The sequence below is a fragment of the Canis lupus genome, chromosome 30 (genome assembly GCF_003254725.2).
Source record: "Canis lupus dingo isolate Sandy chromosome 30, ASM325472v2, whole genome shotgun sequence".
In the NCBI taxonomy this organism is placed as follows: Eukaryota; Metazoa; Chordata; class Mammalia; order Carnivora; family Canidae; genus Canis; species Canis lupus.
Genome location: NC_064272.1, coordinates 14,831,044 through 14,845,986, shown reverse-complemented (window position 1 = coordinate 14,845,986; position 14,943 = coordinate 14,831,044). Strand labels below are relative to the sequence as shown.

The 14,943-nt window shown below is 41.9% G+C and overlaps 1 protein-coding gene and 1 long non-coding RNA gene across 2 annotated transcripts in view; one reads left to right on the top strand and one right to left on the bottom strand.

Annotated features, from left to right (window-relative positions):
- The window catches only part of LOC112675963 (uncharacterized), a 39,722-nt gene extending 30,104 nt beyond the window's left edge, over positions 1 to 9,618 (bottom strand). Inside the window, exons 1-2 of the long non-coding RNA XR_003146178.3 lie at positions 7,344 to 9,618; positions 3,194 to 3,288 (exon numbers count right to left, since the gene is read on the bottom strand). This is a non-coding gene — a long non-coding RNA (uncharacterized LOC112675963). The remainder of the gene's footprint in view (positions 1 to 3,193; positions 3,289 to 7,343) is intronic.
- The window catches only part of FBN1 (fibrillin 1), a 223,168-nt gene extending 210,868 nt beyond the window's left edge, over positions 1 to 12,300 (top strand). The window contains exons 60-65 of the mRNA XM_025472864.2: positions 430 to 546; positions 846 to 974; positions 1,958 to 2,077; positions 6,893 to 7,124; positions 9,613 to 9,787; positions 10,999 to 12,300. Coding sequence (XP_025328649.1) covers positions 430 to 546; positions 846 to 974; positions 1,958 to 2,077; positions 6,893 to 7,124; positions 9,613 to 9,787; positions 10,999 to 11,388 — 1,163 coding nt within the window. The 3' untranslated portion in view covers positions 11,389 to 12,300. The remainder of the gene's footprint in view (positions 1 to 429; positions 547 to 845; positions 975 to 1,957; positions 2,078 to 6,892; positions 7,125 to 9,612; positions 9,788 to 10,998) is intronic.
- The last annotated feature ends 2,643 nt before the right edge of the window (positions 12,301 to 14,943 follow it).

Sequence of the window (14,943 nt, the reverse complement as noted above, 5' to 3'; positions counted from 1 at the left end):
TCCTGCTCTTCTCATGACATTTAGATTCTTCCACATACTTGGCATGTTGGACTGAAGATCAAACCCAGTGGTACAGATACATGTACTATGAAAACTGACAGGAAAGAGGCTCAAAGGATGCCCAGGGGAGATGTGGGACCAGCACTTCCCCCATGAGAGCCGGGTAGGATCCAGATAAGAGGAGACAAGGGGAAACAAGATGTTCCTGGAGGTGAGAACAGCAGCAAGTGCCGCTGTTCTCAACATGTTGTAGTTAGAAAACAGGGAAAGAAATCACTGAGCTGTCTCTCTCACCTGTGTGTCTCTTCTGGCCAGGGTTGAGACATACAAGTCAGAAACTCAGAACTACTTCCTAGGGCAGTGGATAGGTACCTGTGCTAGCAGTTCAACTCTAATACTCATATTACTTGTTGTTGTTTTTTTTAATAGATCTTGATGAATGTGCCACTAAACAGCACAACTGCCAGTTCCTGTGTGTTAACACCATTGGCAGCTTCACTTGTAAATGTCCTCCCGGATTTACACAACACCATACTGCCTGCATTGGTAAGTGGGAGAGAAGAAAACTCGAGAGGAAAGGTAGCTACTCCTTTAAGGAATCATTCTCTGGTTCCTCTGCTATTGGAAGAAGATGATAAAGGAGTCAAAAAAGAAGATGTGTGTGTGTGTGTGTGTGTGTGTGTGTGTGTGTGTGTGTGTGTATGTGTATGCCTGCACGCACCTGTACGTGAAAAGTTACTGGCCTTATTTGACCTTTTTCTGAGTGAATCGTCCCTCTCTCCCTTTCAACAACAGAAAGAGAGCTTCAGTGAACTTTAATTCTCTTCCCTCATTGCTTCTTATAGATAACAATGAATGCACTTCTGACATCAACTTGTGTGGGTCTAAGGGTATTTGCCAGAATACTCCAGGGAGCTTCACCTGTGAATGCCAGCGGGGATTCTCACTTGATCAGAGTGGTGCCAGCTGTGAAGGTGGGTAGGATCCTCAGCCAGATGCAGCTGCTAAGTCCCAGTGGAGGTAGTCTGTGACGTTCAGAACCTTCATCATCATCCTCTAAGAGATACCAGAACTGAGCAGAGGGAGAACACCCAACTGAAGATGGGAAATATTTCATGGGGTTGGCACAGGTGTCCTATCTTAGAGACCCATCTTTTTTTTTTTTTTTTTTTTAAAGATTTTATTTATTTATTCATGATAGTCACACAGAGAGAGACAGAGAGGCAGAGACACAGGCAGAGGGAGAAGCAGGCTCCATGCACCGGGAGCCCGACGTGGGATTCGATCCCGGGTCTCCAGGATCGCGCCCTGGGCCAAAGGCAGGCGCCAAACCGCTGCGCCACCCAGGGATCCCAGAGACCCATCTTTTGTCTCATGCTTATCATGTCTATAACATGTGCCTTTCCTCAACTTATCAAGGCCTTTTCTACTCCATTAGTAATGTAATATAATAGGGCATGAATTAGTCCAGAAAAATAGCTAGGTTCCTGAATTTGATTCATTAATATTCTGGTCATTGGATCCAGATCCATAAAAGGATTCCCCTAATGTGGATTAAATAAATGAAGAAGGACTCCTCTGATAATATGTAATTAAAATATAAATTTTTTTTGTTTCCTTTTTGTATTGACATCTTTTAGTCTCTAATCCCGGCACAAATAAGCAAATACAAATAATTTACACAGCTATCCCATAGAGTACTCTTGTGCCTTCCGTTAATTTCGCCATCATTTTCATTTGTAGACTTTACTGGGAATATCTGAATGTCTTTCTCCTTGGACTTATCAAAACCTCCAGAGCACATAATCTTGTAGTGTTGGTGGTAAAATAATTTTTAGTGGTCAGATTTCTTATTAAAATCACCTTTCCCATTACTGTGCCTATAAATGTTGCTTCTAAGAACAACTCCGAGACAAGGGTTGATGTGGCTTAAAGGCGGCTCTACCTTTGTTTTCAGATGTGGATGAGTGTGAAGGAAACCATCGCTGCCAGCACGGCTGCCAGAACATCATCGGAGGCTACAGGTGCAGCTGCCCCCAGGGCTATCTCCAGCACTACCAATGGAACCAGTGTGTTGGCAAGTAGTTTTTCCTTGTTACTAAGACAAAAATCACTACTGGCTCCTGTGAGTCAAAATAGTGCTTTCTTTCTGAAAACTTTAAACTTGTCATTAAATCAACAGATAGTCATTTAAAATTGCCCCAACCTGGTTGAAACCAGAGAGTTACAGCCTTTGCAAAATAGTAAACTGAGGAGAAAAAAATGACAAAAAATACTTTGAGAATATTGGAAATGAAATGCCCGTAGAATTCCTTCACTCTCAGTACCCCTGACACCCCTGCTCTTCTGCTGCATGTAGTCATTGGCCTACACTGGAGTTCTCTTCACATGAGGGCCAACAGAGTTCCTACCTCTAACTGAAAAATATCAGCCAGCCAAAGGCTATTTTGAGTGACTTTTGGCCTGCAGACAGAGAAGTCCCATTCAGCTCTACACACCTTTTGGGGCAGAGTGCAAGCAGCACACATGGCAAGTTTGTTCAGGTTGCTGAAAATTCTTTTGAAAATTAAGGGAGACCTACAGATTCATTAAATTGAAATTATGTCATTTTTGATTCCATAATGTCATGGGAAAGTCAGTCTTAGAGTGCATCAGAGAATCCAAGCACTCTGAGTTTAGAGGGACCTCAGATCCATCTAGCCCGAGCTCTTAGTTTTACTATAAAAACCTGAAATTCCAAGGAAGAAAATTAATCTGTCCTTAATCCTGGTTGTGGCACACCTGGAGCTAGAACCCCAGATTCTTAACTTCCTGATTTAGGACTGCCTTTCAAGTGTCATGTTGACTCTTTTTTTTTTCTTTTTTCATTCAAGTATCTACGCCGCACCATGGTAAAGCTCGTGCTCAGATAACCTGTTCTAGCTGCCACACACCTGGGTATAGAGCCCTCCTTAGCAAAGACACAAGGATTACCACTTCCTGGGTGCTGCTCCACTACTCAGTGCTTCGCTTTATTCCAAATGAAGATGCATTTTGTGTGTTTTCATTTATCAAAACTGCATCTCTCTCATTTGGTTTGATACTTTTCAAGACACAGTTTTGTAGGAGTGAGTAGGATTGGCTAAAATGATGTCAGCGCTGGGAAAGTTTAGACTACACAACTTGCTGACCAGCCCTCCTTTCCTCTTCTTACCTTCAGTCTGGGGATAATGGAGATGGACAGGTCATGTCCTCGTTGCCCGGAGATTCTACTTTGGCCCCTTGAAGATCATCTCCCAGCTGGGTGTTCTAGAATAAATTAAGAAGTTGGAAGAGGCTTAGGGGTTTTTGATGCCTGAGAGATACTAGCCCAAACTGTGCTCATAACTCTTAAGAATTATAGCTATCCAAAATGAGTGTTGCCTTGAGCCAGAATGGCTTTCCTGAGCCATGCAGAGCAGAGCAGAGCTTTTGGACCAGACGTCTCTGGATTCTCAGTCCTGGGCAGCCAGGACTCTTAAAAGATGGATGGGTTTGGGGTCAGGGGCCACTGGATCTCATTGTTTTGTAGAAAATATCAAGCTTGCAGCTGCAGTTGGAGTTGAGCCAGAGAAAATTTGTAAAGAAAGCCCATCCTACATTCTGGAATTCTCCTAGCGGTCCTCTTCACACCATAGCTAACACATGCTCTGCAAGCCTAATGCTGTAGCCTTTGATTTAAGAGGACAGAGTTGATAGGTTTCAGTCTGCTTCTAAGGAGGGTTTTTTGGAGAATCTAATGTTTCAATAAAATTAAAATGTCTCTCTTTATAAAAAGGACAAAACCCTCCCCAATTTTTTGAAGATTTTATTTATTCATGAGAGACAGAGAGAGGCAGACATAGGCAGAGGGGGAAGCAGGCTCCCTGCGGGGAGCCTGATGCTAGACTTGATCCCAGGACCCCAGGATCATGACCTGAGCCAAAGGCAGACACTCAACCCTGAGCCACCCAGGTGTCCCAACCCTCCCCAATTTTAAGTATTGACTGAGAGTAAAAGATTTTGGAGTACAGAAAAATTGCTCCGGGAGCCATTTGCTCTGGAGTGCACAGGATGAAAATGGTCAGAGTAGAGCAAAGCGTGTGAAACAAATCGTGTTTGCACATTGATGAGCAGGATAAGTGCACAGACTCTTTTCAAGCTGTAAACATTGAACATTTGCCAATTTCTTATCTTAATCCCTGCTCTGCTTGACCCCAGCTCTCTCATGCCGATAAGCAAGTTTAATTTAAACTTTGTTAGATTCTCAGAGAGTTTAGAAAAAAAAAAAAGTAAAATAGAAAAGAATGTGAAAGGGGAGGGGAGAGTTCTTGACTGGGATGGATATTTATAGTAATGCAGATAGATGCCCAAAGCTAGAAAGAGCCTTAGAGATTATCTAGTCTGACCTCATTCCTGAAATATAAATCTTTCCCTAACCTCCCCAGTTATCCGAGTTTGACTTGAATACCATCTGGAAGGGCATTCTTTTTCTTCCAAGAAAGCCCAAATTTTGTATAGAAAAACTTTAATTCTTAGAAACATTTTTTTTTCATAGAAAATTACCTGTCCCCCCCCCCCACTTCTAAACATTGGTCCTATTTTTGTCCTTTGGAACAATATGGAATGAATCTAAGTTTTATATTGATGGGTCTTATCCTACATATACAGACATGGGCTGCCTTAGAGGTTTATCTATCAGAGTCCCAGCAGGAAACCAATGGCTGAGTCCAATTAAAAGCACAGGATGAAGGAGAGGAGCCTGTTGATGCTCCATACAGGTCAGCTTCTGGGAGCTGAGGGCGGGTGAAGTCAGGAGATAGACATGGAGGGGCAAGGAGAAGATATCCAGCCCAGGGATAGTCTTTCCACCAAAGGAAGCACCCTCAGCTCCTCATTCATTCTTTGGTGCCCATGATCTCCATCAGATCTATCACATGTTTCATTTCTGCCTTAAAGTAAGGGGAAAAGAACAAAGGCAGTGGCATATTTAATTATTTCTGTAGGACCCTGAAGTCTAAATGACCTTGGGTGGATACTTGAGAGTCCTTGGATATAAAGGATCCTCAAACAGACCTGTCACTAGGCAGTGACTATAGCAGGCAGTTCAGTGAATGGGCTTTCTTATTGTGTATTTATTCCTTCCACATAGGAAAGAAGGAGGGAAGGAGAGAGGAAAAGGAGAGAGAGGGAAAGAGGGAGGAAAGGAAGGAAGGGAGGGAGGAAAGAAGGAAGAATATTATACATATGCAAGCACCCTGCCCCCACCATTTTACCCACCTGTTTTTCTAATTTAAGGACAGGTATTTTCGGGGTGTCTGGGTGGCTCAGTTGGTTAAGCATCCAACTCTTAGTCTCAGCTCAGGTCTTGATCTGAGTCATGAGTTCAAGCCCCACATTGGGCTCCATGCTGGGCATGGAGCCTACGGAAGGAAGGAAGAAAGGGAAAGGGAAAAGAAAAGTACAGATGTTTTCTTAGAAACAGTTTTGTTTTTTATAAAGGAATCAAAAAAGGTGAAACCAACTAAAAGACAAAGGAAGTACCAGTTTAAATGGTGCAGAGTCTCTTGAGAGACACTGACAAAAAGGCAAACACATGGCTTCTGCCATCAGACAGACCTTGGGTGTGCATCTCTGCCCAGCTGCTGCTGTTGGGAGATTTCAGAGAGGCTCCCAGGGCCTTACTTTCGTCATCTGTAAAACAGGGATTATAACACCTACTGCCCATGTTTGTTGGAAAGGTTGAGTAATGAATGGGAAGCACCTCATACTCTGCCGAGCAATGGTCATCTAACAAACATTAGTTACAAAAATGAAATAAATAAAAGTTAGTTACATTTTCCCTCCCCCTTCCATTGGCAGTGTTTGCTCAGTGAAGGTAAGGCCAATGGATGTGCATTCAAATGAATATATGCTTGAAAATGGGCTTTGGCAACTAAGGAATGTTTTACCAGCAAGCTTCCAACCTGCCCTACAAAGGCAGGCCTACAAAAATATATTAGAGATTTCAAAAAGGTATAAATTAGAAATAGCGAGATACTCAAGGTTTTCTCCCTCAAGCTGATTTTTTATAGTTCGATTTCTTTTTCCTGCTTTTTACTGTCAGACTTGGCAGGTGCCTACGGGTAGCCAGTCCTGCAGCATCTGTCTCTATTGTGGGTTTTTTCCAATTATTGCTCGTGAAGTCTGCACTGAATCTCTTCCAGCCATACTTTGCTTTAGACACGGCCCAGACACTCTGGGCAGGAGGCTGGTTTGGATAAGGGGGGGCCCATTCAGAGATGGGAGCAGACATACCAGAAGGCACTATTCATCCCCAGGACAAGCACCTGGGGGCTTTTGCAGATTTTTGCAAAGGAAGTGCAAGTGGGGCAGACACTTCCTGCAGGATGTCAGCCCTTGCCAGCCCTGCACATCCTGAAAAAGGACTGGGAAAGCAGCCTCTAGGAGTATGGTTGGTCTCTGCTTTGGAGATTGTCGTCCCGTTCATGGAGAGCTGGAAGGCTCCTTCCCTCCCACCCCGAACCTTGAACCTTAGCTCCAAACGAGATCCACGTGCTTCACAGAAGGCTCATGTGGAGCGGAACATACTAGTGTTGGCTTCAAATGAGACCTGGAATTTGTCGGTCCTTGGCATGCCATCCTCTAATGCACTCCACCTGGTACATTTGACCTCATCGACCACGTTTGCTCACCACGTGGCAAGAGGCCACATCCATTTCCACATCTTTCTCTCTCTCTCCCTCTCTCTCTCTCTCGTCCCTCTCCCCACCCCAGCCACCTCGGCCTGCCCTACCTTCCTGAGAGTGCTAGCTGAGGGCCAGCTGGCTGGCAGTCCCTGATGGAAATGCCTGGCTGGTGTCACACATGCCGTGTGTTCTGGTTTTCCCTGCAGATGAAAACGAATGCCTCAGCGCACACATTTGTGGAGGAGCCTCCTGTCACAACACCCTGGGAAGCTACAAGTGCATGTGCCCCGCCGGCTTCCAGTACGAACAGTTCAGTGGAGGGTGCCAAGACATCAACGAATGTGGCTCTGCACAAGCCCCCTGCAGCTATGGATGCTCCAATACTGAGGGTGGCTACCTGTGTGGCTGTCCACCTGGTTACTTCCGAATAGGCCAAGGGTAAGCGCTGCTCTTCCTGTTTGTGGCTAAAGGCTCTCTTGCTCCTGATTTCCTGAAGTATATGTAATTCCCAGTGACCCATCCTAGTTGAGGAAAGCCATGCTTTTTATAATCCTATAGTGCATTTGGTTAGCTCTGCAATGGTTTTAGGCTATTTCATATGAAAGGAGGCATCAAGATTTCTGGAAATTCATGGACTATGAAACTAATTGTAAATACCTTGATATATGTTTCTCTTTCTCATTCTCTTAATCTTCTTGTTGAAAATTGATTTCTCCAAAATGCGGGGGCCGACCCATGCCAAAACTGGACTCACATTGCACACTGCTGATCCCCCTCTTCTCCTGGGGCAAGCAGGATTCTGACTTGACATGAAATGCCTTCTCATCCTTCTACTCTTAGAATAAATCACAAAGATACCTGGTTTTTAAAATATATTTTACACCTCAGACTTAAGTTTACATTAAGAACTACCCAAAGAGCATGAAATATGAGAGTTAAAATAATTATGGTCTTCTCTAGGTAGAATACTTCACCACATTGTATGTGTGAGTGTTGGGGAAGGGAAGAGACATTTTTATTTTACTCAGTAATTTGAAAGTTTAGTGGCGAGTTTTCAAATATAGGTCTTCTTTCCCCTCTGAATTCATCTAGACTTGATGTCCATGTAGTTTTGTCTGTCCTGTTAAGGATTTCAATTTTTACCTTTTTCATTAGGAACACACAGACATGAAATACACACGCACACGTATGCAACCACACATACACATATATACAACCCACAAAATCATGTATTCCATAGTACAGGTACATGTATATATCAAGTTAATTTAATTTAGTGGCCTTTGATTTCTTGACACACAAACCTCAAGTGATTCATTTTGGGTCCATATAGGCTTGAAGGTAAAAGAATGTTTCATGGGAAGCACACAGAATGCCAGCAATAGGACACAAATTCCCAGATGTTTGTGTCTGGCTCTCAGTAGACTCATTCTTTATAAGTTGAATGCCAGAACCATTTTCCCAGCAAAAATTGTGACACTCCAAACTGGCTTCTGGCCAGTGGGACTTTGTAGTCACACTTCTTGTAAGTGCTGTTCAAGGGATACGAAAATACTGGAAAGGAGTTCTGAGAAAAGAAGCAAAGCATACAAATTTGAGGTTTTCCTTCCAATAACTTAATCATTATGTGAATGTATACATACACACATGATGAGCATTCATCATTTCATCCATTTTATTGTTTTTGCATGTTTCATGCTACAAGATGAAAGAAGAGGAAAGGAAATGTATTGGGCTCTGGCAGGATTGCAGAAAATAGTAGGAGCCCATATATTGCTGAAAACACAAAGAAGATTCTGCTTAAAAAGATTCTGCTTATTGGCATTATATTTTGAATCTTAAGGGCATAAAGGAAAATGGGTTATAAGAAAATAGACCAACTAATATAGAAAAAGAGAGATAGTTGGTCTTCATTATGACCCATTAATAGAAATCTAATCATTTGTAACCGTTTGGGCTTCTTTATAAATCACTAGAGTGGACCCTGCCCCAAAATAAAGACTTTTAGGATCATTCAGATATTTCAACACATTTTGAAAGAGGAGCCTGGTAAATACATTCCAAGAGGCCTATGAAATAGTAAGCAGAATAACAAAACAAGGTACTTGTGAAACATGCAAGCCTCCCTCTGTAATTTGGCTTTGATAACTGAAAGGCAAAGAAAAACAGCTGAACTAGTTCTCTCTTGGGCATGGGTTTGTTTATCCAGCCTCACATGAGTCAGAGCCAATGGCCCTAGTGGTTTTGAATGACTTGAAACAATTTCCCACAGTTGGGCAAGCTCTGATACATGCATCTTACACATTACACATCTTTACAGTTTGTGTCTAAGTCAACTTCAGTTCTACCTAGAACTTTATATTTTCAGTACCTTCAGCCATAGTGAGTGGTCAAATAGAAGAAATTGCTCAGAAACTGGAGTGATGAAAGCTGATGATTGTGGTTGTGGAAAGGGAGGCAGCAGTGATGGGGTCAGTGAAGCAGGAAGAGGGCAAGGAGCTCAATAGTAGTGGCTCATACCTTTCTCACTTTCTGGTTCATAAAAAGACGTTTTCCTTTAACCTTCCAATTCACATGGGCTCCCTCACCCCCCATTATTCCCCTGTTTCCACTCCATGTCCCCTCTCTGGCATAAGGACAGCAAATACCTGCCACAGTCGGGTTCAGAAATGAAGGGGAATATCAATATGTGACACAGGACCTTGAGAGATAGTAGAAAGAAATCAGCCAACCCCAGGAACTGGGACTCAGAACCTAAACACAGAGGACTTTATGTGGCTATCAGAACCAGCGTATCACCTAATGAACAAGAATCAATGGCTAAATGTCACTAGATGGGGGTCCATACTTCACCAGAACTCTTGTACCTCCTCCCATATCTCCCAGTTCTAATGAAAAAGGGCTGTGTTCCCCCCTTCCTCTATAGGCACTGTGTTTCTGGAATTGGCATGGGCCGAGGAGGCTCGGAGCCACCTGCCAGTGGTGAAATGGATGACAATTCTCTCTCCCCGGAGGCTTGCTATGAGTGTAAGATCAATGGCTACCCCAAACGAGGCAGGAAACGGAGAAGTGCAAATGAAACAGATGCCTCCAACATTGAGGTGGGTCAGAAGGTGGTTTCTCCTGATGTCTTCTGTTGCAGAAGAGCTTTCCAGATTCCTGTGGTTTCCTCCAAGGATGTTCCAAAGTGTGAAAAAGCTCCCTGGGGAGAAAATCCAGACATTCCCTGAGCTCTAGGCTACATTTTACAAGAGTCTGTGGGACTCTCTGGAGTTTCTTGCTGCTTTTAGGGAGTGGCCACTCGAAGGTTTTCACATACTTGCTCATTTCCTCTGTCTCGCCAAAGAGAAAGTCAAACACCCACCCAAAGTCTGCTGAAAGGAAAGGTCTGAGCTCCAGGACAGCAAGTGGGCAGAATAGTGAAGTGACATAGTGCTCTATCCATGGGGACGCCAAGTTCTGAAAGCTAGAGGCTCCTCTACTGAAAAGAGCCATGTGGAGTGTGAGGGAACTTGGATTCTAGACAAAAACAACATGGGAGCTCAAGCAGCCTGGTTTTCTTTGCCTACGGCTGCTGCAGCCTTTCAGTCAACTCAGAAAGGCACAGATATTCACCCAGACCTCTGGCTCCAGGCCCAGAGAATCCTGCACATGTGGTCCCAGAGAGGCAAGCAAGAAGCCAGGTGAAAAGCATTGAATATTAGCAGATCATCAAAGTCAGGAAGTAGGCTCATAGGCGTGTCCTTCAGAGGGGATGCTTTTGCGTCAGTGAACAAAATTGAAATAGACTGGTTCTTTCTTAGCATCGGTTGCTTCAACCCATCCGCTGTGGTTTGGGAAATGAGATAAGTCTACGGAAAGAAAATAGTCTATGAAAACAGTGGTTTTCGAACTTGAGCATGCATCAGAATCATCTGGAAGACTTGTTAAAATGGATTGTTGGGAGACACCCCCAGGGTTTCTGATTCAGTAGGTCTCAGGGGGCACCAGGAATCCTGTGTTTCTAACAGATTCCCAGGTGATGCTTATGGTCCAGAGAGCACACTTTGAGACGCACTACATGAGAAGACCTCCAGCTAACTACTTGACTTCCAAACTTGACATCAGTTAAATAGTTTTTTTAATATTATAAGCATGTGCCAACTTAATAGATTTGTGACTTAAACAGTGTTTTATGAGAATAGGCATTTTTGACATGGTGTATACAACCTGAGCAGAATGTGATATTAGCCTGAGATTCGAGTCACTTTTTCTTTAAGATGAGAAATGAGTGGCATATTTACCTTTAACCCATTGCCATGTGTCTTTCCAGGACCAGCCTGAGAGAGATACCAATGTGAGTCTTGCAAGTTGGGACACTGAGAAGACAGCCATGTTCGCGTTCAATATTTCCCACATCAGTAACAAGGTCCGAATCCTAGAGCTCCTCCCGGCCCTGACGACTCTGACAAATCACAACAAATACTTGATCGAATCTGGAAATGAAAATGGCTTCTTTAAAATCAACCAAAAGGAAGGGATCAGCTACCTCCACTTCACCAAGAAGAAGCCAGTGGCTGGAACCTATTCATTACAAATCAGTAGTACTCCACTTTATAAAAAGAAAGAACTTAATCAGCTAGAAGATAAATATGACAAAGACTACCTCAGTGGTGAACTGGGTGATAATCTGAAGATGAAAATTCAGATTTTGCTTCATTAATTCACCATACAGAGACCAAATAATTAAAAAAACAAAGATAGATAGGTAGAACGGATTTTTTCCCCCAATCAGAATCTTCATATCATAGGTACAATCTTTCACCAAATAAATTTCTATAAATTAGCACTATTCTTGTATTACAAAAAGCAAGGTACAGGTGACTACCCTAGTTCAAAACAACCACTTTCTCAGGCTTCTCATGTGTGTAGCTGAGCTACCTTGTCATATGTGTTGATTCTTGAAAACTGGGACACGTATTTGCATTGGGGGTCAGCCCTTCACGCTGACGCACCAGCCTTCTAGCAGATGTACAGGAAAGTGCTTTCAATCGGTGGACTGTCTTATTTTTTCAAATTTTTAAACTTTGCTTCTCCAAACACAAGTACTAGGTTGGCCAATTATAATATCTATTTGGTGCTAGTAAATTCTCAAACTAGATTTATAAATGCACTGTAATATTTACACAACTTAGAAACCAAATTACAAGTATTCAGTTCAAATACTTCATTAATTTCAATCAACCAAAGTTAGTTCAGTAGCTTATCTCAGTTATGAGTATAATACATTACATGTAAATTAAGTGTGTGTATACTGTAATCGTGCTATTTTTTATCATTGAAACATGTATAAACTAGAATAATAATGCCCTTAATGTGAGGGTTTGTAATGGTGCTTATTAAGACCAAAGACTTGTTAAATGTATACACCAAGTGGTAAGGAAATTTCTGTGACTGGCCCACACGTGCATGGAGGTCTGGGAGGACCAAGAACCAGCCTCAGCAGCCAGAGGATCACCAGTGCATCCTTCATCACACCTGTGCAATATGCCAAGATTACCCTCGGTCATTCCTATCAACAAGGGGTCCATGTCATAAATGTCACAATAAAACAGTCTCTCTTTTTTTTAGTGTACCCTTGGCTTTGTGTTCTTGCATGGATGTGGGATTTGAGGGGGGACATTCTGGAGGCGAAATAAAGTTTCTCAAGCTTAGATGATCCTGGGCATGGTAGTCACCGCTTCAGAAGATGCCAGATGAATAACCGCTAGCAGAAAAATTATATTTGAGTTAGTCCTTGTTCTATTCATTAGAGACACTTGAGTACTTCTTACCAGGAAGAAACTGATATTGTAGCATCATTTCTAAAACACGACCTAATTAATCCTGTGATTTTTAGACCACTAGATTTAAGTATCTTAAGATCCCAAGTTTGGTCATCGTCTTAGAGCACATCTATTTCATTATAAAAGATTGATCATGCCCTCTCCCCACACACACAGTGTTGGCAAACCTTAGGTGCTCCATCCTTTAACCCCCTGAACATCTGTTGTTAGGGCTAGTCTAAGACAAAAGGAGAATCCCCAATTGAATGGGTTCTAGCTCTTGTTTTTTGACTGTCCTGATTTGAAAATGCTATTTTAAATGCAATATTGAATCCTGAACAGTTAAGCTCACTGAACTGATATGAAATAATTCCTATAATCCCCAAGGACAGTAAGGTGAGGGGCGGTGAAAATAAAGGTGAAATTAATTTGCTGCACGAAGGGGGAAGAAACGATACAGAACAAAGGAAAAGTCCTCTCAACAACATCTTCAAAAAACCACACTAAAGACAATAGAGTATGTGTGTTCCATCTTATTCCAGAAGACAAAACTCAGGTTAGTTGCAATGAAGTTGACTTTAACACATACCTTCCTCACTGCCACTGAGGGACAGGTTTCCTGTGATGTGGTGAGCTGTCACTCTTTAGAGGGCTCCAGTCTAGGCATAATGGCAGTCAGTGGACAAGATGCTTTCTTCTACCTAACAGGCCATGAATATCTTGAAGGTTTTTTTTGTATCTCTGATTTTGCCATCCAAAAAATCTTGCTCGTAATAGGTGCTAAATAGAAATGAATCAAATGACTATTTTGGAAGCAATTTGTACCTTGGTTAGGAAGTGAAATATGACTCAAAATTTCCTTGTAACTCTGTGCCTGTGGGTCTGCAATAGATGTGTACTAAAGTTGTTAGAAAAGAATATATAGCATATGGTAAACAACAGTTTGCATTCGGAAAACGTCTTTGATAATTTAACCAAAACTGCATTATATTCAATAATGGATTTTCTTTATAACAAACAACAGAAGAATATAGAGTTGGCACATGGTAGATCACTTTGATATTTTTAATAGTCTCAGTCTGGATTTTATTTATTTCAGAGCCAACAATTTTCAACAGCATATTTTCCATGTTTCTGTCTGTAACAAAACATTTTCCTCATTGTTCCATTGTAAATATTCCTCTTGTTGGAACCCCTTTTGAATCCTGAGATTTAAACCTGTACCTTTTTAATTGTCTGTGACCTTTCAATTTTACTTTCAGTGGTTGACGAACTTGGTTTTGTAAATCTCTCAGAAGCTTGAAAACGTCTCGTCTCTACCCCCCAGCCCATTCCATTTGCCAATAATTATTTTGTAAGTAAGGCTGAAATGAACTCAGCTGGCCTTGTGAAATGTTTAAACTTGCACAAACAACTACATTTTTGTTCAACAAATAGCACTTTACTCAGCCAAAATTGCTTTGGACATTGCCATTACAAATACTGTTAAACTTCAGAAATCATGTTTGTAAATTAGATGAGCCAAAATAAAGGACAATTAGGTTGATACTATACTAAAAGTTACATACCTATAAATTGTTGGGAGATTTTTAGATCATTGTTTTGTCCACAGAATGTACTTTATTGTGATTTTTAACTGTAGTTCTTAGAGATCTATCAGAAATGTCATTATTGCATGGTTTAAGGACCTTGTTTTTAAATGCTAGAGGACTATTGCTGGGAGGATTAATTTTCACTCACAGACCTGGAGACAGTTATTTTCCCCTTGCCAATTTTAAATAACACTTTGCAAAAAGAAAAAAGAGCAGCAGCAAACCGATTTACTTCATTAAACATTTTAAAACCCAATGTGAGCCTAACGTTATATTGCTAGGAATGGATTCTCAGTACACTGAGTTTAGGGTTAGAGAGAAACAAGTCTGTGAATTTGACTTTGCAGATCCCTATGTGTATCCATGACTGGGCTCACTGACAGGTCTGGGTCTCAGTGAAAGGTTCTGACATTCTCACAAATATCTGTATAAACATGAGGGTCTTGTATATTTGACACCTGACATACATTTGACAGGACCTGGCAATATCACAAAATCTGTTATTTCAGCTAACTGCTAATGAATCCAAAATGGTTTTTCTGGCACACAGAGTCATAAACCTCTTTTTAGGACATGGGCTGTTTTGCATCCTCGGGCCAAGCCTGAATCATGACCTCTAACAAACGGACATCAATTTCATTTTTACTATTGGACAGTGGAAGGTGCATTCTTTTTAAATGAATGAAGTTGTAGCAGGTAAGTGGGTCTGATTTCCTGCTAGCTTAACTCTCCTCATTTTGTCCACTCTGGTTTTCTTCCACGGAGAGTTATATCCATCGTTATTTCTTCTAATCCCTGTGACTATTGCCATTTTGTAAATAACTGCAGCACTGCCCTCTCTGGGCTCCCTATTGCCCCTCG